Source organism: Rattus rattus, chromosome X, assembly GCF_011064425.1.
Source record: "Rattus rattus isolate New Zealand chromosome X, Rrattus_CSIRO_v1, whole genome shotgun sequence".
NCBI lineage: Eukaryota > Metazoa > Chordata > Mammalia > Rodentia > Muridae > Rattus > Rattus rattus.
Window position 1 is genome coordinate 8,235,504 of NC_046172.1, and position 22,234 is coordinate 8,257,737.

Consider the following 22,234-nt stretch of genomic DNA (forward strand, 5'->3'; position numbering starts at 1 on the left):
CTCATTCGGTGAGATACAAGGTCTCAGGTTAAAGCTGGTGGTGGGGGAGGGGTGTTAAACTTTTTGCATACATCCTGCTTTGGCATTCCAAGTGCTGGGATTACAGGTAAGAACCATCATACCTGATAAGCATCAGTCTTTCCTTTTTAACCCATTAAAAATTATTTTAAAAATCCTAATGAAATGGACCATAGTATACAATATATAATCTTAGTCATTTTTATCTTTTATGGAAAAAGTTCACTCCTTTTGCTTCTTTTTTGTCTGTTTTTGGTCTTATGTAGCCAAAGATTGGCCTTGAATATGTGATCCTTTTGTCTTAGCTTTCCAGATCCTCATGTTATGAGTCTCCACCATGCCTGGCTAGTTTACAGAAAATTTCTAACATATGAAAGTGATCAGATTAAGATAATACAATTATTATTGGGGGCTGGAGAGACAGTTCAGCAGTAGGAGTCTGTGATTCCAGCTCCAGGGAATATGACACTCGAAGACAAAAGTGCAGGCAGGGGGTTGGGGATTTAGCTCAGTGGTAGAGCAAGGCCCTGGGTTCGGTCCCCAGCTCCGAAAAAAAACAAAAAACAAACAAAAAAAAAAAAGTGCAGGCAGAACATCAATTACATAAAATAACAATAATTATTGTTAACAAGATCAAGGTCTCCATTATTCTGCCTCAACTATTGTCAATTACCTAATCACTCCCTTACTCTCCCATCTCAACTGACCTTTAAGATTGCTAGTAGGCAAATCTTAAGTATCTATCATAAAACTTCATTTATACTTGGGCACGGTGGTGCACAACTTTAATCCTAGCACTTGGGAGGCAGAGGTAGGTAGATCTTTGTGAGTTCTGAGTTGAAGGCCAGCCTGGTTTATAGATCAAGATCTAGTAGAAGCTAGGATTAAACAGAAAAACTATCTCAAAAAACAAAACAAAAAATCCCCAGAAAACAAAAATAAACAAAAAAGGCCCAACAAATCTTATTAAAAACTTCATTTATGAATTATTTTAGAGACTATTTTAAGAATAAAAACAGGGACTCTCATTACGTAGCCCAGGCTGGCCTTGAATATGTTATAATCCTTTTGCCTCAACCCACTAAAGACTTTTGTCTTTTATCAGTAATTCAGTAACTATTTACATAGTTTGGCCTTTAAGTAGTCATTAAACTCTAGCATATTTTGAGACCAGCAAAATGGCCTTCATAATTAAAGTTTAAGCCAATGAACATGGGACAAAACCTGGTAAAAGGCTAAATCAATTACAAATCTTAACATCACTTCTTATCTGCTTGGCACAAGTTAGAAATTCATTCAAGTGGCATTTATTTTACCTTAAGAGTGAAGCAAAACTCAAATGGTCTGAAAGGAACCGAAGGAAATGCCCTCTTAAACTAGTAGTAGCAAAGCCAGTGAAGTGTGTACTTTTAATACAAATATAGAGTAATAAGTGAACATTTCTATTAACAAGACATATATGAGCCAAAGTTGAACTCTACACTTTAGAATCATTGAGAAATTTAACCTTGAAAATGACTATGTACTATTAGAGATTTTAGAAACCAAAACAAAAGTCTGTATTACCGATGTCATAGGATTCACGCCTTCTACACCTGGCTGACATGCTTCTGCCACAGCCCGAACATGGCCATAGCCAATGGCAGTTAGTAACAGTTTGGCTATTTTAAGAGCATTGAGGTAGGCACCCCTTCGAGTTTCCATATCAGCATTTGGTAGGAAGTTATTTCTGGTTAGCATACTCAGAACAAGGGGCAAACCACCACTTTTCAAGAAGTGAAACTGAAAATCAGAGGAGTCATCAGCCAGGGGTGCACCAGCAGGCATTAACAGGGCATAGACTACCTGAAAATAAAAGGGGGGTGGGGAAGAGACACGGATTGAATTAAAAGGGATTTAAGACATAAGCTCCATCAAGACTGCAAAGACATTGACTACCTCAAACCCACCTTATACATACATCAAAGACCAAATTTAAACAAGAAGAACTGAGTCCAAAATGAAAAACAAAAACAAAAAAACTAACCTCTGTTAGGTATAGCACTTGTGAGGCTGAAGGACCAAAGAAAAGTGAGTCAAGAGATGGACTAAGGCTGCTTTCTCCAAGTTTGGCATGATCTAAACAAATAGCTCTTAATTTTTCTATTGTTGTACTATCTGTAAAAGAAAGAGGCATAGTATGAAATGAAACACAATTCACATCTATATCACTTCTAGCATTTTCAAGAGCATGAAACAGCAAACAATTCAGTTAAGCTATCTATACTTGGGTTGACTTAAAAGTAAACAAATCAGAGAGAATCAAAACACCAACCAGAGCCTTTTAATCAGCCAGCCTAAACATAAGGGAACTGTCTCTCATCCCGGAGCCTCCAGTCAACACGTTCTCTATCCAATTGCAGGAGACTGATTTAAAAAAAAAACCCACTTCCAAACGAAGTGTAAAAAACAGCAACAGTTCTTACTCCCAAGTTTATTTCGTACTTTCTGACATTACAGATCACTTTGTTTCACTGAAAGACATCACAGTACTCAAGAAACTGAACCTTATAAAAAAAAATCAAACATTAATAGAGCGTGAAAAAAAGAGCCTGGCACTGTTGTGCAAACCTTTAATCTCAGTGCAGAGGCAGAGGCAAGCAGAGTTATGTAAGTTTGAAGTCAACCTGGAGTGGCAGGATATCCAGGACAACATAGTGACACGTTGTCTCAGTAAACAAAACAAAAAGCAAAAACCTTGAATGAAGGATGGAACCAAAAGGAAGTAAAGAAAGGAGTTTAAGTGAAATTGTTCAGTAGGTAACTACCCTTACCAAACTGAGAAAGACCTGAGTTCAATTCCCAGAACCTACAAGTGGCAAAGAGGAAACTTGATTCCTGAGGCAATCTTCAAGATCTCTACACAAAGTGGTACCCACACAAAAAATGAATATGTAAATGCAACAAATGTTTTAAAACAAAAGTTCAAGGTCATGAATGGTGGTATATGCCTTAAGTCCCAGTAAAGGCAGGCAAATTTGAGTTCAAAGCTAGCCAGGAACAATTAGCAAGACTCTGTCAAAAAAACAAACAAACAAACAAACAAACAAAAAACCTTAAATAAAAGCAATGAATTCTAAATAAATCACTTAATGGTTTTAGCTTAAAATGTATGTATTTGGAGTCTTAACTAAAGGTTCGCTTTGTGGCCATTCCAGCTCTTATATGTGTAACTAAATTATTTCAGGTCCCCGATCATATATAAGCTTTTTATTATAAAATATAGATGTCAAAAAACCCTATCCATAAACTTGCTATCAATAGTTGGCTATAGTTTTGGGTTATTCACTTATGTTGTGGAAGATGAAGGACAATTTTATTAGAGTTTAAAAGAAAATCCTCTGGGAAGGTAAGCTGTGAAACTTGAGTAGCTGCCTGAAGGAGAAGGAAGGTTATGCTGGCAAGGAAGTAAGACCTGTGGTAAACAAGAAACCACATGGCAGGAAAGGAAGCTTTAGAAAGTCAAATGTACTTGGGGAAAGTCCAAGTGTTAAGAAAAGCACGGTTAGAAAAGTAAAGGAAAACATATTTTTTAAGCAATTCAGAAAAGTGAGCAGGCTTCCAATCATATGGATTTACCGTTTGTAAGCTTCTGCCTTAGATTATTTTTTTTTCAAGTTTCTTTGAAGGATACCCAGATCCAAGTAATTATATAATTATAGCAATGCATTATTTAAAAAAGTAAATCCAGCAAAGCACAGTGGTGCAAGCATTTAATCCAAGCACTAAGGAAGTAGAGGTAAGTGGATCTCCATGCATTCTAAGACAGCAAACCTACATAGTAAGACCCTGTCTCAGAGAAAGAGAGAGCAAGAGAGAGTGCAAGAGAAAGACAGACAGAAACAGAAAGAAACAGACAGAGTGAAACAGAGACAGACAGAGAAGAGAGACTATAAAGAGCTTAAGATAGACTGGCATATTTAAAAATAATCTTTAAACTCCTGGAAGGAGGTAGCTCTTAGGAAAAACAACTCATTCTGCTTGGTAAAACAGTACAAACTTTAATCAATTGTTCACTGTTTCAAATTTGGACTATAGCTTGACTTAAATGAAGTAAAAATTAGTGTGTGTGTGTGTGTGTGTGAGAGAGAGAGAGAGAGAGAGAGAGAGACAGAGAGAGAGGAGAGAGAGAGAGAGAGGAGAACATGGGGCCAGTGGAGAACACACACAAAGCACAAAGCTGTCTGAGTACAGCTTTGTTTATTTGTATTTGTGTGCACAACTGTTTATGTGCTTGTGCCATGGGCACCCACGTGGAGGTCAGAGTACAATGTGAAAGAATACATCCTCTTTCCACCATGTGGGTCCCAGGGATCAAATTCAGGTCTTCAAGGTTGGTGGCAAGCACCTTTACCTACTGAGCCATCTTACTGGTCCCAGGCAAACATATTCTGCAAATGGCCATACTACATTATTTTAGGATTTTGGGCCACATGGTCTTTGTTACTGAGCTCTCAGCTGTTGATCAACAAAAATCTGCAAAAAATATATAAATGAATGGATGTAGCTGTAAGACAGAAAAACTGAAAAAATTACAGATACTAAAAATTTCACAGAATCTGTATCAAAACTTCTATTTTTTTTACATTTATTTGTAGGTGTGTATGTATGTGAGGAATGGTAAATGTGGAGGTCAGAGGACAGCTGAAGGGAGTCAGTTCTCTTCTACAGTTCATCAGACTTGCAGGCACACACCTTTATCCATTGAGCCATCTCCTAAAACTCCAAATAGATATTGTTCTGATTTTATTTTAGCCCTTGAAAAATTTAGACACTTTCTTTATGTATTGGGCTGTATAAAAATAAGTTGTTAGAAGATTTTGGCTAGGGTTGGGGATTTAGCTCAGTGGTAAAGGCAAGCTCCCAGCTCCGAAAAAAAAGACAAGAAAAAAAAAAAAAAGATTTTGGCTTACAGGCTACTTTACTAACCACCGATATATGGTTTACTTAGAAGAGGAATTTGTTAATATACCTTCTATTGTTAGCATGCACTATGTCATCATTGAAAACACCTTACCTGGCGGCATAAGTTTCATAAGAACTCTTGCTCCATCTCTAAGAGGGGGCATATTTAGGCTGCTCCCTAAGTCTGCAACTTGCCAAAGGAAAGAGATGTATCTGGGATGAAGTGACATTATCTAGAATATAAGACACAAATAATTAGCTGAAAAATTACTCCTGGGCTTCAAAAAAGGTCTTCCTAAAATCTTATCTCCATACTTTGCTCCTGTTACTTCTGTTATTCTTGTTCATCTCATCTGTATAAATTCTTCATGGTGCAGACCTAAAACATCATCCAGGCCACATTTGTTTTATTACACTATTTCTCACCTGCATATAACTTAAAGAGACTCCGAACATAGTGAAACTGCCACCATGCCATTACTAAACTTCTAACCAATTTGTTCTTACACTGGATTGACTGGTGTTACTGCAGTCATTAAAGTTCTTATGAAGTGAAAGCAGAGGTCAGTAGGGGACGCCAGTGTTTTCTTTGGATACAATGACAAAGATTATGGATATTTTCATATATACAAAGTTTTTTTTAAATCCATTTTATAAAACAAATATGTAAAACAGTGACGGCTTTCTAAATTTGTATACTGAAATGTTATAATTAAATTCCAATGGATTAATTATATGTACATATAACTAAATACTTATTAACTACAGGGAAGTTTTAGTTTAAATTTCAACTGAGTTACAATTACATTTCAGAGGGACTGAAGGATAAATGTGCAGATATTTCTTCAACAACAACAAAATCAGTTGTTCTCCAACAAAAACATCCTGTTTATGTACTGTCTGTTCTCAGCAATTCTCAACAAATATAATGACCTGCACAACTGAATATACTTACCACTCCAGGCAAACAGCTTTCCACCTCTGGGTTGGGACCATCACTGTAATGATTACCGTGATTTCCAGGAGATCCAGTTGAGGAATCAGAGGAGCTATCAGGACTTGACGGCATATTGGAGCTGATTTGTGTAAGTTTGGCTGTAATTAGCTGAAAAGGATACAAATTGGAATCAAAGACAAGGAAAAAAACAAGAGAAAACTTGGAAGCTAGTGATATGTCAACAATTGAATTTAGAAAACTAGATGCTGGGCTGAGAGGTGGCTCACTGATTAAGAGCACTGGCAGTTATTGTAGGGGACCTGGGTTGCATTCCCAGCACCAATATTCAGGGGATCCAATTTCCTATGATTTTCAAGGGGCATACACATGGTACAGATATACATGCATACAAAACAATCATATACATAAAATAATTAAACAAAAATTAGATGCTAATATTTTTTAAAGTACTCTTTGTTCTAACTACTTGTTTTGATATATTCTAAGTGTTCGATGCATGTCTAAATTAGTGTTATAACCTTAGCATCTGACATTAAGATTCACATAATAAATAGTTAACAATAAAATACAGAGTGAGGTTCTATTTAAAAAATTTTCAGGGAGTAACTAAATATACTTACTGATTTATCTTTTAGGTTTAATTGTCCAATCAACTTTCTGTCATCTCCAGGATCAATAAGCTCACCACCCACAAAGAGTTCAATTTTTGTATGAGCTACATTGGCTTTAATGCGATTTAGTATACATCGTCGAACTGAACCAATGGTATCATTTGTATGAGACCAAACTTCCAAGTCATCTACTTGTCTGCCCTGGTTTGGAAACCGAACTATAAAAGAGAGGTGTTTGCCACGGAAAGCTCTGGTGGGGAAAAGAAATGGAAAATACTATGTTCAGCAAATCTCCAAATTTAGCTGCCAAAAAAATAAAGATGGAACTTTAACATTGAATATTTTCTTATTAAATAAAAGTGAATTGAAGACATTATAGTGCCTTGGAAAAAAATTCTTTATCCTTTTAACTATAAATACTCTAGTATCCAAAACACAATGACTATATTCCACTGTTAGTACTTTGATGTTCACAATCATATAAAATAATGTATTGACCTAAAAAGAATTAATACAAATACCAGGCATGGTGCCTCATTCCAGAAATCCCAGCCATTGTTGAGGTAGAAGGATTACATATCTAAGGCGAGGATGAGCAACTCTAAGCAACTACATCCAATCTGCCCCACCGATTAAGATACAGATATAGTAGGAACATTTCATTCACTTCTATACTTGTAAAGCCCAAATCACTAATCCTTGCTGTTTATAAATGTGCAAGTTAAGATTTACCTTGAGAACATCAATAAAAAAGCTGTTACACATTCTGCTTGAACTTTGATTTGTGAGACTCTCTCACTGTGTAGCTTTAGCTGTCCTGAACTTGCTATGTAGACCAAGTTGCCCTCAACTGGGAGAGATCCACCACCATTCTTTGCCTGAGTGCTGGGATTAGAGGCACGCACTACTGCCCAGAATTGCCCAAAAACCTTTCATCAAGTCATTCCAAAACTACATTATGTTGACATTTTATCTTGAAGGTATGATACAAAAAATATGAAATTATATCAAGGAACAACTTAACATAAATATTATTTGAATTATTAAATGGTAAGGCCTTAAAAGAAATATGGTTGGGGTTGGGGATTTAGCTCAGTGGTAGAGCGCTTGCCTAGGAAGCACAAGGCCCTGGGTTCAGTCCCCAGCTCCGAAAAAAAGAACCAAAAAAAAGAAAAAAAAAGAAATATGGTTAAACTATTTGAAAGTGTGTTTCTGATTACCTGTCATGTGAGTTTTTAAGAATTCAATTGAAGTAATTTTCAATCTGAGTATTATTTTGTTGTTGTTTGTTTGAGACAGGGTGCAGAGGAACCAGGTTAGGTTCTTAGTACCTACATGGCAGCTCACCTTACAGGGCTCAAGTGTCTTATGACTCTAGTCCCAGGGGATCTAGGGCTTGTTTCTGACCTCTAAGGGCACCAGACATACATATGGAACACATACATACATGTAAGTAAACACTCATACACAGAAAATAAACTAAATCTGAAAAAAGGAAAAAATGAACTATGCACCATGTTTTCTCCCCTTTTTTTGTAACAGAATCTCACTATGGAGCCTTGACTGAGCTAGAACTTATTATACTGACCAGGGAAGAAGTCAGTCTCAAACCTGCAACAGTCCCCCCTGCCTATGCCTCCTGAGTGTTCGGCTAAAAGGCATGCTATAATGTTTAACAGTATAAACAAGTATGAAAACTGAAACTGAAGGGATGTTTCAGTGGTAAGAGTGCTTGCTGTACAAGCACAAAGCAAGGGCCCAAGTCCAAATCTCCAGCCCCTATATTAGCTTTTTAGCTAAAGGTGCTTATAATTCTAAAAGTGTAGGTGACAAAAATAAGATGATTGGGGTTTGCTGCCTGTCCAGCTCCTAGCTCATTGAGAGGACAGATTAAACGGAATAGTAAGGAGAATAACAGGACACCCAAAGTCTACTACTGGCTTCCACAAAGGAGCATGGTGGGTACACCTACACTCATAAAAATGTGTATATAAAACAATTATATTGAAACTTGGGGCTTATGAGGTTTCTCAATATATAAAGGGGATTGCTACCAAACCTGAAGACCCAAATGGTCCCTGGGAACCAAATGACCCAAATGGTAAAAGAACAGACTCTTTCGAATTATCCTCTGATCTCCACACTTGCACCACGGCACATGCACAGCCACATAAATGAAATAGTATTTTTTTATGTAAAAGGAAAATTAATAAAATAAAAACTGACATTGAAGGAATAAAAAGTCTATTATTTAAAAAAGATAACATGGTGGGCATGTAATCCCTGCACAGGGGAAGCAGTGACAATCTAAGTTTAAGGCCACTCTGAACACTACACAGTGAGAAACATATTTAAGCAAAACAAAATAATCACAAACTTTTTTAAAAAGCTCGAGAAACTCTGACCTACTTTCTTCCCTAATAAACTATTCTATCACAAAAATAAGCAAATATCTCCATAAGATGCTTATGTTGGTTTTTTTCCGGAGCTGGGGACCGAACCCGGGGCCTTGAAGCTTGCTAGGCGAGCGCTCTACCACTGAGCTAAATCCCCAACCCGATGCTTATGTTTTTAAAGGTCAAGATACATTTTCCAAAAGATAAATCTCTTTTCTTCTCTTTCCCTTGTACACATTTTAAAATAGGGAAATGGTTAGGAAAATATCAAGCAACTAAAAATTAATCCCAGGTATCAATTATTCACAAACCTTGACATAGGCAAAATTGTTCTTTCTTCATGATAATCACTGTCACATTCATTTATATATTCTCTTAAAACAGTTAATACTCGGACCATTCGAACAGCTTCCTGTCTTGCACAATTAATACTGTCTTTGTCACCATCCAAAACACACAACGTGTCATAAGAGGCTTTCAAACGGTCAAAGCAAGACTGAATGAAGTCTTCATGGATCACCACCTGCAAATATAATATATAGAGGAGAACATCTAACAATGTTGCTCTAAACAATAATCATATTTTAAGCAGATAGTTTATTATTTAAAGAGAAACTAATGTCAAATAAGTTATCAAAGGAGATAAAAAAAGAAATTTAGAGTATATGTTACTAATTACAAAAGAAACTCAGGATAGTCTTTAGTATTTCAATACATAATAATTGACATTCAAAGTAACCCAACCTCTTCAAGATTAGCATCAAGGCAAGATTCATTTAGATAGTACTTCATATAAGTATTTTATATATGTATATATTTTGAGGCAAAGTGCTACTATATAGTCCAAACTGGCTTAAAACCTATAATTTTCCTGTCCCAAGCTCTCTGATACCAAGATCATAGGCATATACCACCACACCCAGCTTTTACATATGTGTTTAATAGCTGAAACAAAACAATTTCCAGTTAATTCTGAATTAAAGAGAAACATCTTGTAAGGATTATAGTCCTATCAATTGGAATTCTAGCTTGTACAAGTTTTAATGCAGATCCTCTCACCTGATTGACCTGCAGTCTTGGACCAAGGTTTGTGTATATCTCTTTGAGGAGATCAATAGCTCGGCTGGCAATATCATCATTACTCTGAATTACAACCTACATTAAAAAAATTAATATTTCTCAAGAAATGTTTCATTAGTTATTTTTAATACACTATTCAACAACATAATGGTACACTGAGTAAGTAAATGAGACAAACAGATCCAAGAATAAATGCCAATTTTTAAATTTACTACAAATAAAATATGGTTTGACCAAAATATGAGGCTTTCAAGGAGGAATTTAAACTAGCTAGAAGAAAACAAGATTCTATTTGAATACAGATTTAGTATAAAAATTCTTCCTTCTCTCAGTTCTATAATATTTACAATCCATACCTATTTACATTGTGGTTTTCAAACTCTGTCCTACCCTCTAGTGTTTAGATGAAATATGTCAAGGCTGATCCCTGTAGAGAGGTTTGGAGAAGGCAAGATTAAGAAAGCCTGGAGACAAGGAACAAAGATATATAGGCTTCCTCTATTCAACTGTTTATATTTTTCATTATCATGTAAAGTGTGATTATTGCTGTTATTTTCAGGATCTTACTCTATATCTCTAGCCTCAGGCTGGCCTAGACCTCTACTTTTCAAATATGTGCCATCCACTCATTTTACCTGAGGCGCGAATTTGGATTTAGAGAAGGGTTTGTAACATTAAAGTATGTGCTGGAGACTGAACCTGGGGCTTAATCCACGCTTACATACGCACTGCCTTTCAAGCACTTTCACTGCTTATAAAACAGACAAACACCCTACAACTCCAAGCTTTACTTATTTGAAGTATTAAGCACTCAAATACCACATGAAACACTTTGGTATATGTATATGATTTGCAGACATCTAAAACATAATAATACAAGCAGCTATATTTAACCAACCTAAGGCTTTAAAGATAGAAATATAAAATATCATAATAGATACTTTAGACTTCAATAGATCAACATTATACTTAGTAAGGAACACACAAGTGCAAGATAATGATAAATCCTGAGTCAAGCATCAGAACACAATTTATATGCCACATTTTTAGTTATAGTTACTTATTCATACAATATCAGGTACAATGTGGACAGAGCTCCTATTTTTGACTTACCCTCCAAAGATAGTCTAATCCTATCAATTCCAAATCATCCATCATATAGGCTCTTCTTTTTGCTACTAGTTTTCCTTCTCGACAATTCACAGCTTTGAAGAATCTCTCAAAACATTTCATTCCATTTTCAGTTAATAGTGAAGGATCAAGCTGAAGCACATTACTTTCAAAGAAGTCCTTATTGATATCAGGATCTAAGTCTGGTTCATCTCCCATTAATTTGGAATACCACTTAAAGCAGGCTTCACGGTCACAAAGATAAACCGCATTCTCTGCTAAGCACTTCCATATTTGTTTTGCCTGAGGAGCACACAGCCATAGCTGGCCATCCTTCAATAAAAATCTTAGAAAAACAAAAAAATTAATTTATTTGACATTTATTCTGAAATATAACCTACCTATCTGTGTATAAAATAATATCTACACCACAATTATATATATTGAACTTGCTTCTCGGTTTTTATCTGATTTCCAAGAGTTACACAGAGAAAGCCTGTCTTGAAAATCAAAAACAAACTAAACAAAGAAAGAAAAGAACAAAGCAAAAAAAAAAAAAAAGACAACCATTTGTCTCACATTGGTTACTCTAAAACATCTGACTCTTGTTGATCAAATAGGAGGTAAAATATAAAATTTTTATTAGCACAGGCTAAAATAAGAGGTATTAAAAATAAGGTCCTTTTGCCTCTGGTAAAACTGTTGTTATACACAGGTAAGTACTAACATAACCAGTCGGAACTGTAACACATCTTCGATTCCAAACTTCAATATGGCAAAGGGGCTTGCACCATTTTCTAGCTCTAGTAAGCCAAAGGGATATAGGTCATCAATAACTATGACTCACTAAGGCAACAATTATCAATGTGAGGTTGAAAAGCATCAACTTTAAAGAAATGCCAATAATTCTTAAAAGATGGGAGAGGTTTTCTCAAGTTAAAATCATTGTGCAATCCTATTTTCTCCCCCAAACAAAAGAGCTCAATAAAATAAAGTCAACCAACAATCAAAGGGGGAAAACACAAAAATACTCTCCAGGACCTACCTATATCAGAGCAACAAATGCAACCAATTTTCAGATTTACTGATATTTAGGACTTGTCTGCCTTCTTAAGATGTACCCCTTGTTATAAACCTTTAAATACAAGGGACTTTTCAAATCTGTAAAGGATTATTCACTAAAAGTTGATATCATGGAGCAAATCTTTGGAAGATTCCAATGTGGTTTAATGAAACATATCCATTTTCCTCACCCTTCTTAGAGAAGATGTATTAATAACATGATTTCAAACTGCCTTTGCCGGCCACTGTAGAACAATGTACTACAGGGCTCAGACTGCTTTGGTCCAAAAGAACTTTTCTCTCAATTGTTTAGTTCTGATGGTACTAATGATAGTATGGTTCTCCATCTGGTTTGTATCAATGTATAAAAGTTTGTCCTCTAAGGAGGGGGGGTGGGGTGAAGAACTCTGGGAAGGAGGACGGGGGTGTGTGTGTCAACATTTGGAATGTAAACAAAAAAAAATCTAAAATATTGTCCTCTAAAAGTAAACATTTCCAGCATAAAAAAAAATGAAATGAATGTTACAATCCACTTTAACTTTATAGTATTCAGCAACATAGGAAGCTGTGGCAAAGGGAAAAATCAACAAAGACAGCATATTCAGTCAGTATACTCTGGTCAGAGAACAATACTAATTATATTAAACAAACCTAAGAAAGTTAAGACGTTCTTGGACTTCTTGAACATGACTATATCTACTTCCCACTCTCACAGTTTGTGGGTCATAGTCTTCATTGTCTGCAAATTAAGAAAATTAAAAAGATGCATTATATATATATATATATGAATAATCATACCATTGTTGATTTCAACCAAGTAACCTGTCAGCTCAAAAGAAAAAGTCATTGTTCAATCATTATATAAGGCAAGTGCAAATCTATTAACTGGTACATTGATAATTGGTGCTTTCCAACCCATCTAATATCCTAATGAAATATACATTCGTTTTATAAAACCCAAAGGAAGTGGTCGGTTAAATGTGCCACCAAAACTCTTTAGAACAATCCTTTTCCTCCTTCATATATTTGGGCTATAAATTCTAGGCAAGAGTTTTAGAGAAGTGATGCTATATCCTCCTGGTATCAACAATCAGAAGGCAGATCATGTCACTTTGTGGCAATCCTCACGATGCTCTTTGATTACATTGTTGAAATGGTTTCCACCAGGCTTCTTCACTGTCAAGATGCTATTTTTGTCCCATTGGTTTTAGCAATTCACCCTACTCCATTCTGTGTTCAATTATGAACACTTTGGACATAGAGCTTTGAAAAAGTCCAAGGAAACCCAAACAATAATCGAGAAAAGTCAAGAAATAAAGACTCTAGCTTTGTAAGACATGGGAAATGGTGGTGGACACCTATAGTCTCAGCAATGGGGAGGCAGAGGCAGGCAGATCTTTGTGAGTCTGAGTTCAGTTGGTGTATACAGTTGAGTTTCAGGCCAGGCATGGATACATAGAAAGATCCTGTCTCAAAAACAAATATAAAAGCTGATAATTTTACTGTAAGTAGTAATCTCAACAATTCTTTGGTTTGCTAGCAAAAAAAGAAGACAACCATTCCTGACTTGTATTATCTATGTAGCAGGTATCCCATGGAGGAAATATATACAATCAATTAAAGAATCTTAGAAAATTGGTTGGCAGATAACCAACACAAAATCAGTTCTCATTAATTTAAGTATCAAGTTGTGAGAGTTATTTTAGAATTCATTATGAAAAATTAAGTTGGGGTTGGAGAATTGGTTCAGTGGGTAAGACTACTTGTTGCTCTTGCAGGAGGCTGGGTTCATTTTCCAGCACAACACAGAGTGGCTCAAACTGGTAACTTCACTTCCAGGAGATCTGATGTCCTCTTCTGACAGCTTTATGCACCAGACATGAATATAGTGCACATACATACCTGGAAAACACTCATTCACATATAATAATAAATACATCAAAATCAATTAAGTTCATCTGTTAATAAACTTTTTTCATTTTTCAAGACAAAGTTTCTCTGTGTATCCCTGGCTGTCCTGGAACTCCCTGTATAAACTAACAGAAATCTGCCTGCTGAGTGCTGAGATTAAAGGTTATGAGCTCCCACCTCAAGCAAATAAAAATTATTTTAATCATCACCAACATCATCAATTTAAAGTCTTCAGGTTTTTGAGAGAGTTGTGTAATTACCAGTCTTATAGTGTACTACATTTTTCATCTTAGAGATTGTACAAATCATTTTTGTTTCCTCTCCATACACAGACTGAGTATTATCTGAGGCATTTCATATGTGTAATTATAACATAGTCATATTGGGGAGCACAAATTTATCAGTGCTCCCCCACATTAGCAAGTTTTCAAGATTCATGTATATTGTAGAATGTTATTCTTTTGACATGATGAGCAGTATTTTACTCTATGGACATATCAATTTTTATTATTTCTACTTTAGGCTATTGTTAACAAGTTTGCTATAAATATTCATTTCCAAGTTTTTAAATAGTTTGTTTCCATTTTACTTGAGTATGGGCCATACTAGATTCTGTATAATATTTAGAAGAACTGCCAATCTAGTTAATAAATATGGTCACAAAGAATTAAGATCTAATTTCTGAACAGTCTCAGCAATACCAAAGTGTTATCCTATATCACAATATATATTCTTGCTTCACCGTGGTTTTGGCTTACATTTTTTCTTTTTTTTTGGAGGCTGGGAACCAACCAGGGCCTTTTGCGGTTTTGCTAAACAGCGCTGTAACACTGAGCTAAATCCCTAACCCTTGGCCCATTTTTTTTAAAATTAATGATATTGAACATCTTTTAAAGTTCTTACTAGCCACCTATAGTTTCTCTGAAGAAATTTCAACCTGTTTCATATCCAGCCCTGAGTAGGTGACGTAGCTTAACGCACTTACACAGCATTATTGAGTACTCTGTGAGACTGGGATCACAGAAGGGCTCATTTTGCCTTCTAGGTGGAAACTTGTTTGCCGTACCATTTCACTTGGTGACAGCAGTTAAGAGGGAGCTACAATCCTTTTAGATGTTCTTCATCCATCTCTTTGTAGACAAATTACATGACATGGAATGTTCTGGTTTCTTCAAATATAACCAACTGTGGAAACTCTGTCCCTATGCCTTCTCTCCACCCTTTGGGTAGAATGTCTGTGTTACTTAGGTAGGAATCAGAGACAAGACAGCATCCAGCTTTTTCGAGAATGATATCTGAGTTATCAATATGTGCAAGGGTAAAAATAGGGCCATTAATTTCCCCTGGTATAGACAACTGGAGCCAGCTTGGGGGTGGTAATTAGTGCCCTAATGCCGGCATATAATGTTTGAAGTTTTAACTTAATAGATACGGAATGGGCAGGGTAATGAAGTCACATCTGCATATTAAAGAAGGCATCTGTAACAAGGACTAGGAAAAAGAAGGCTAACAGCTTACTGTGCAAGAAACCAAGTGCAATCCTAGACTAGGAGCTGTGGAGAGGGAGACTGACTACTCCTTAGTCAAACTAGTCCAGAATAGTTTTTTCATGGCGAACGAGTTGTAGCTCAAATGCTAGTTCTGAGATCTAGATTTGTTATAACTCCTTATAACAATTTTTAAGCACTTTAAAATTATTTTTATCCATTTAAATGTTTTGTTTTGTCAAGGTCCACTGACTTTTATTTTCCTTTATGAGTTTATATTTTATTTATTCAATGTGTATAGTTATTTTAATTATTTTGTTCTAGTTTTGGCAAATAAACACCTAATTCTTCATTCTTTAAACATAAACTTGATTCTTTGATCACTTTTATACTTTTGCAAGTAAGAAGTCCTTGCTTCAGGCCCCAAAACATCCATTTCTCCAGATAAGTAGTAGGTAGAAAATGCTAACAAAGTAGTTAATACTATATTTTTAAAACCCATATACAGTTTGTACTTCATGGCTGAGAACAAGGAAAAGCGATGAAGCAAATCACATTTCTAGTAAGTGTTGAGGTCAGCACAATAACTATCCTTGCAGTGAACTAAAGCTTCAGTGACAACTGAAAGGTGGTTTACACTTTGCTATGCAGTCTGTACAGAAAAACTCAAGGAAGATGGGTAAGCACCAGCATATGAAAGCACTAGTAGTTACAACACATAGGCAAATATTGGTAAAAATTTTAGTAAGTTCCTCTTTCGTTACTTAAGAAAGTTGATATAGAAGATGGTGCTGGGTATAGTGGTGCAGCCTTTAGTTACAGTACTTGGGAGGCAGAAGCAGATTTCATGGAGATCAAGGGCAGATTTGTTTACAGTTTCAAGACAGCCTGAATTATACAGTAAGATCTTTCTTTCTCCGGAGGAGGAGGAGGAGGAGGAGGAGGAGGAGGAGGAGGAGGAGGAGGAGGAGGAAGAGGAAGAGGAAGAGGAAGAAGAGGAGGAGAAGAGGAAAAGAGGAGGAGGAAGAGGAGTTAGAGTTGTGAAGAACAGCAGCATTGACCAAGACAAAAACAATCCCAATGTAGAACTTGAAACATTTTAACCATTTGACTGATAAGCATTCCCATCCAAGCTGAAGATGCTTATGGTAATGAAATATAAACAGAACATATACTTAATGTTGATGCAATGGTTACATGTAATTCAGATTATCAGTTAACTGTAGAAGTTTGACGTTATTCTGATAAGCATCTCATTTATAATGAGAGTCACCCAACACATTCACCATGCACAAGCAACAAATTCTGTAATTTACTGCACACTTGCAAATTCAAAAATGTTGGCAGACATTACTATCACAGAAGTAACTTAATGTGCATTCAATAGGATTTTAGTAGCATTAAAAATTACCTCTTGCCCATATTGAAATAAGTATAAAACATATACTAGTGTTCCGTACAATAGTGCTATTATAGTGAAATAGTATACAGACTAAGACAAAGAGATATGTGGTATCAATTCAGAGGAAAATATAAAAAAATCCAGTGCTTACTATGTGCCAGATATTGTTTTAGCACAAGTAACTTAGCGATGGTCATAAAAAATACTACGTTTGAGTCAGTCATTCATATATCAGACTTGGACAATATATGTGTGAACTGACACGTATTGACAGCAAAATAGACAATATAAGAAAAAAGAAAAAAGGGGGCTGGAGAAATGGCTCAGTGGTGAAGAGCACCGACTGCTCTTCCAAAGGTCCTGAGTTCAAATCCCAGCAACCACATGGTGGATCACAACCATCTGTAGTGAGATCCGATGCCCTCTTCTGGTGTGTCTGAAGGCAGCTACAGTGTACTTACTGATAATAAATAAATAAATCTCTAAAAAAGAAAAAAGCCTTGAAAAATGCAAGCATTCGTGTAAAATTTGACTGAAATGGAATAGAAAACCTTAGTGAGGCTGAACTGAAACTACACACCCTAACTAAAACTCCTAAGCACCCAAAAGCACATTTTCCAATTTCTGAGAAGAAAATATAGCCTGTATCATACTTACCTTGGGGCAAAGTCTGAATTGATAATTAAAAAGGCTGTATCACCAAGAGATCATAGAAAAAAGTCTGATGAATTAAATCTCAATGCTTGACTGTCTATGTACAGAGCTTATGACCTTTTCTCATCACATTTTGGTTTTCTCTGGTATAGAAAACATACCACATGGTTGTATATCTACATGGCCTTCAATGTTCGATCATGGCGATGAGAAACGATTTAAGATTAAAATTAAAATTTAAGATTAAAATTTAAGATTAAGATCACTATTTGGTGCTTCCTCAACTGCCTAATGCTTTAAATATTTATCTGGCACCAACCACATCTAGGAGGACTCAGCTGGCCCAAAAGGGAGAAATCTAACAGCAGAGTCAACAAAATCAGTAGGACTATCCGAAGAGTTATTTTTAATTATGTTTATCTGAATTTTTAATGTTAAAACAGAAGTTTAGTAATCTATAAGCACTATGAATTTAATTGAATGTCAAGTCCATTCTTGCAACACTGAAATAGTGTTACAAATCTTCATTTTTAATATATATTCTGTAAATTTAATAACATAGCAAGTGAATGGTATATACAGGAATCATGTATAATTCAGCCTGTAGCATTGAAACTACATAAAGTTCTCTATGGTAGGGACAAACCAGAACATTAGGAAATGGCTTTTCTTTTGGGAATGCTGGACTATAAACATGACATAAAACAAAGAGTGTTTACTAAGAAGCACACTATACCCTAGCAAAAGAAAGGAAATAATTTTCAACAAATCACAAAGAAGATAGCCACACAAACATAATTCCACCTCTAACAACAAAAACAACAGGAAACAACAACCACTATTCCTTAATATCTCTCAACATCAATGGACTCAATTCCCCAATAAAAGGACATAGAATACCAGACTGGATACGTAAACAGGACCCAGCATTTTACCGCATTATAGGAAACACACCTCAGAGACAAAGACAGACACTACCTTAGAGTAAAAGACTGGAAAACATTTTTCCTAGCAAATAGTCCCAAGAAACAAGCTGAGTAGCCATTCTAATATGGAATAAAATCGACTTTCAACCAAAAGTTATCAAAAAAGATAAGGAAGGACACTTCATAATCATCAAAGAAAAAAACTCTCAATCCTAAATATCTATGCTCCAAATGCAAGGGCACCTACATTCATAAAAGATACCTTACTAAAGCTCAGAGCATACATTGCACCTCACACAATAATAGTAGATTTCAACACCCCACTCTCATCAATGGACAGATCATGAAAACAGAAACTAAACAGAGACACTAACAGAAGTTATGAACCAAACGGATTTAACAGATATTTATAGAACATTTCATTCTAAAACAAAAGAATATACCTTCTTCTCAGCAACTCATGCTTCTGAAAAATTGACCATATAATTGGTCACAAAACAGGCCTCAAAAGAGACAAGAAGATTGAAAAAATCCCATGCATCCTATCAGATCACCATGGACTAAGACTGGTCTTCAATAACAACAAAAACAACAGAAAGCCAACATACACATGGAAGTTAAACAATGCTCTACTCAATGATAACCTGATCAAAGAAGAAATAAATTAAAGGCTTTTTAGAATTTAATGAAAACGAGGATACAACATACCCAAACTCATGGGACACAATGAAAGCAGTGCTAACAGGAAAACCCATAGCTCTGAGCGCCTCCAAAAAGAAACTGGAGAGAGCATACACTAGTAGCTTGACAGCACACCTGAAAGCTCTAGAACAAAAAGAAACAAATACACCTAAGAGGAGTAGATAGTAGGAAATAATCAAACTCAGGGCTGAAATCAACCAAGTAGAAACAAAAAGGACTATACAAAGAATCAACAGAATCAAAAGCTGGTTCTTTGAGAAAATCAAAAAGATAGATAACGGGGTTGGGGATTTGGCTCAGTGGTAGAGCACTTGCCTAGCAAGCACAAGGCCCTGGGTTCTGTCCCCAGCTCCAAAAAAAAAAAAAAAAGGGAAAAAAACCAAAAAGATAGATAAACCCTTAGCCAGACTAACCAGAGGACACAGAGAGAATATCCAAATTAACAAAACCAGAAATGAAAAAGGAGATATAACAACAGAAACTGAGGAAATTAGAAAAATCATCAGATCCTATACAAAAGCCTATATTCAACAAAACTGGAAAATCTGGAGGAAATGGGACAATTTCCTAGACAGATACTAGGTACCAAAGTTAAATCAGGAACAGATAAACCATTTAAACAACCTCATAACCCCTAAAGAAATAGAAGCACTCATTAAAAGTCTCCCAACCAAAAAAAGCCCAGGACCAGATGGGTTCAGTGCAGAATTCTATCAGACCTTCATAGAAGACGCCAGAACAATACTGTTCAAACTATTCCACAAAATAGAAACAGACAGAACACTACCCATTCCTTCTATGAAGCCACAATTATGCTTATATCTAAACCAAATAAAGACCCAACAAAAAAAGAGAACTTCAGACCAATTTCCCTTATGAATATCGATTTAAAAAAGCAATAAAATTCTCACAAATGGAATCCCCAAGAAACACATCAAAATGATCAATCACCATAATCAAGTAGGCTTCATCCCGGGAATGCAAGGATGTTTCAATATACAGAAATACATCAATGTAATCCAATATATAAACAAACTCAAAGGAAAACAAACCACATGGTCATTTCATTAAAAGCTGAGAAAGCATTTGACAAAATTCAACACCCCTTCATGATAAAAGTCCTGGAAAGGTCAGGAATTCAAGGCCCATATCTAAACATAGGAAAAGCAATATACAGCAAACCACAGTCAATATCAAACTAAATGGAGAGAAAGTTGAAGCAATCCCACAAAAATCAGGGACTAGACAAGGCTGCCCACTCTCTCCCTACTTGTGCAATATAGTATCGAAAGTCCTAGCCAGAGCAATTAGACAACAAAAGGAGGTCAAAGGGATACAAAGTAGAAAGGAAGAAATCAAAAATGTCACTATTTGCAGATGATATGATAGTATACGTAAGTGTCCGTAAAAATTCCACCAGAGAACTCCTAAACCTCTTAACTTCAGCAAAGTGGCTGGGTATAAAATTAACTCAAAAAATCAGTAGCCTTCCTCTACTCATAGGATAATCAGGCTGAGAAAGAAATCAGGGAAATGTCACCCCTCACAATAGTCCCAAATAATATATCTTGGTGTGACTCTAACCAAGCAAGTGAAAGATCTATATGACAAGAACTTCAAGTCTCTGAAGAAAGAAATCAAAGATTTCAGAAGATGGCAGGATTAATATAGTGAAAATGGCTATCTTGTCGAAAGCAATCTATAGATTCAATGCAATTTCCATCAAAATTCCAATTCAATTTTTCATAGAGTTAGAAAAAACAATTTGAAAAATCATTTGGAATAACAAAAAAACCTAGGATAACAAAAACTATTCTCAACAACTTCTAATAGAATTACCATCCCTGACCTCAAGCTGGATTACCAAGCAATTGTGACAAAAACTGTATGGTATTGGTATAGACAGGAATGGAATAGAATTTAAGACTCAGAAATGAACCCACACACCTATGGTCACTTGACTTTGGACAAAGAAGCTAAAACCATCCAGTGGGAAAAATGATAGCATTTTCAACAAATGGTGCTTGTTCAACTGGAGGTCAGCATGTAGAAGAAGGCAAATTGATCCACTTTTATCTCCTTATACAAAGCTCAAGTCCAAATAGATCAAGGACCTCCAATCAAACCAGATACACTCAAACTAAAAGAAGAGAAAATGGGGAAGAGCCTTGAACACATGGCACAAGTGAAAATTTTCTGAACAGAAGCCAATGGCTTATGCTCTAAAGTAAAGAATCAACAAACGAGACTTCATAAAATTGCAAAACTTCTTTAAGGCAAAAGACACTGTCATCTGGACAAAATGGCAACCAACAGATTGGGAAAAGATCTTTACCAATCCTACATCTGATAGAGGGCTAATATCCAATATACACAAATAACTCAAGAAGTTAGACTTCAGAGAATCAAATAATCCTATTAAAAATGGGGTACAGAAGTAAACAAAGAATTCTTAGCTGGGAATATTGAATTCGGATGAGAAGTACCTAAAGAAATGTTCAACATCCTTAGTCATAAGGGAAATGCAAATCAAATCAACTCTGAGATTCCACCTCACACCAGTCAGAATGGCTACGATAACAAACTCAGGTGACAGCAGACGCTGGTGAGGATGTGGAGAAAGAGGAACACTCCTCCATTGTTGGTGGGATTGCAAACTGGTACAACCACTCTGGCGGTTCCTCAGAAATTTGGACATAGTACTACCTGAGGACCCAGCTATACCAACATATAACAAGGACACATGCTCTACTATGTTCATAGCAGCCTTATTTATAATAGCCAGAAGCTGGAAAGAACCTAGATATCCTTCAACAAAGGAATGGATACAAAATACATGATACACCAACACAATGGAGTACTACGCAGCTATTAAAAATAATTACTTCATGAAATTCTTAGGCAAATGGATGGGACTAGAAAATATTATACTGAGTGAGGTAACCTAATCACAAAAAAAACCCACATATGGTA

The 22,234-nt window shown here is 35.8% G+C and overlaps 1 protein-coding gene across 1 annotated transcript in view; it reads right to left on the reverse strand.

The window, feature by feature from the left end:
* The window catches only part of Usp9x (ubiquitin specific peptidase 9 X-linked), a 136,719-nt gene that overhangs the window by 37,032 nt on the left and 77,453 nt on the right, over positions 1-22,234 (reverse strand). Inside the window, 9 exon segments of the mRNA XM_032889660.1 lie at positions 1,585-1,863; positions 2,045-2,175; positions 5,075-5,195; positions 5,918-6,067; positions 6,541-6,781; positions 9,239-9,450; positions 9,987-10,082; positions 11,121-11,463; positions 12,831-12,918. Coding sequence (XP_032745551.1) covers positions 1,585-1,863; positions 2,045-2,175; positions 5,075-5,195; positions 5,918-6,067; positions 6,541-6,781; positions 9,239-9,450; positions 9,987-10,082; positions 11,121-11,463; positions 12,831-12,918 — 1,661 coding nt within the window.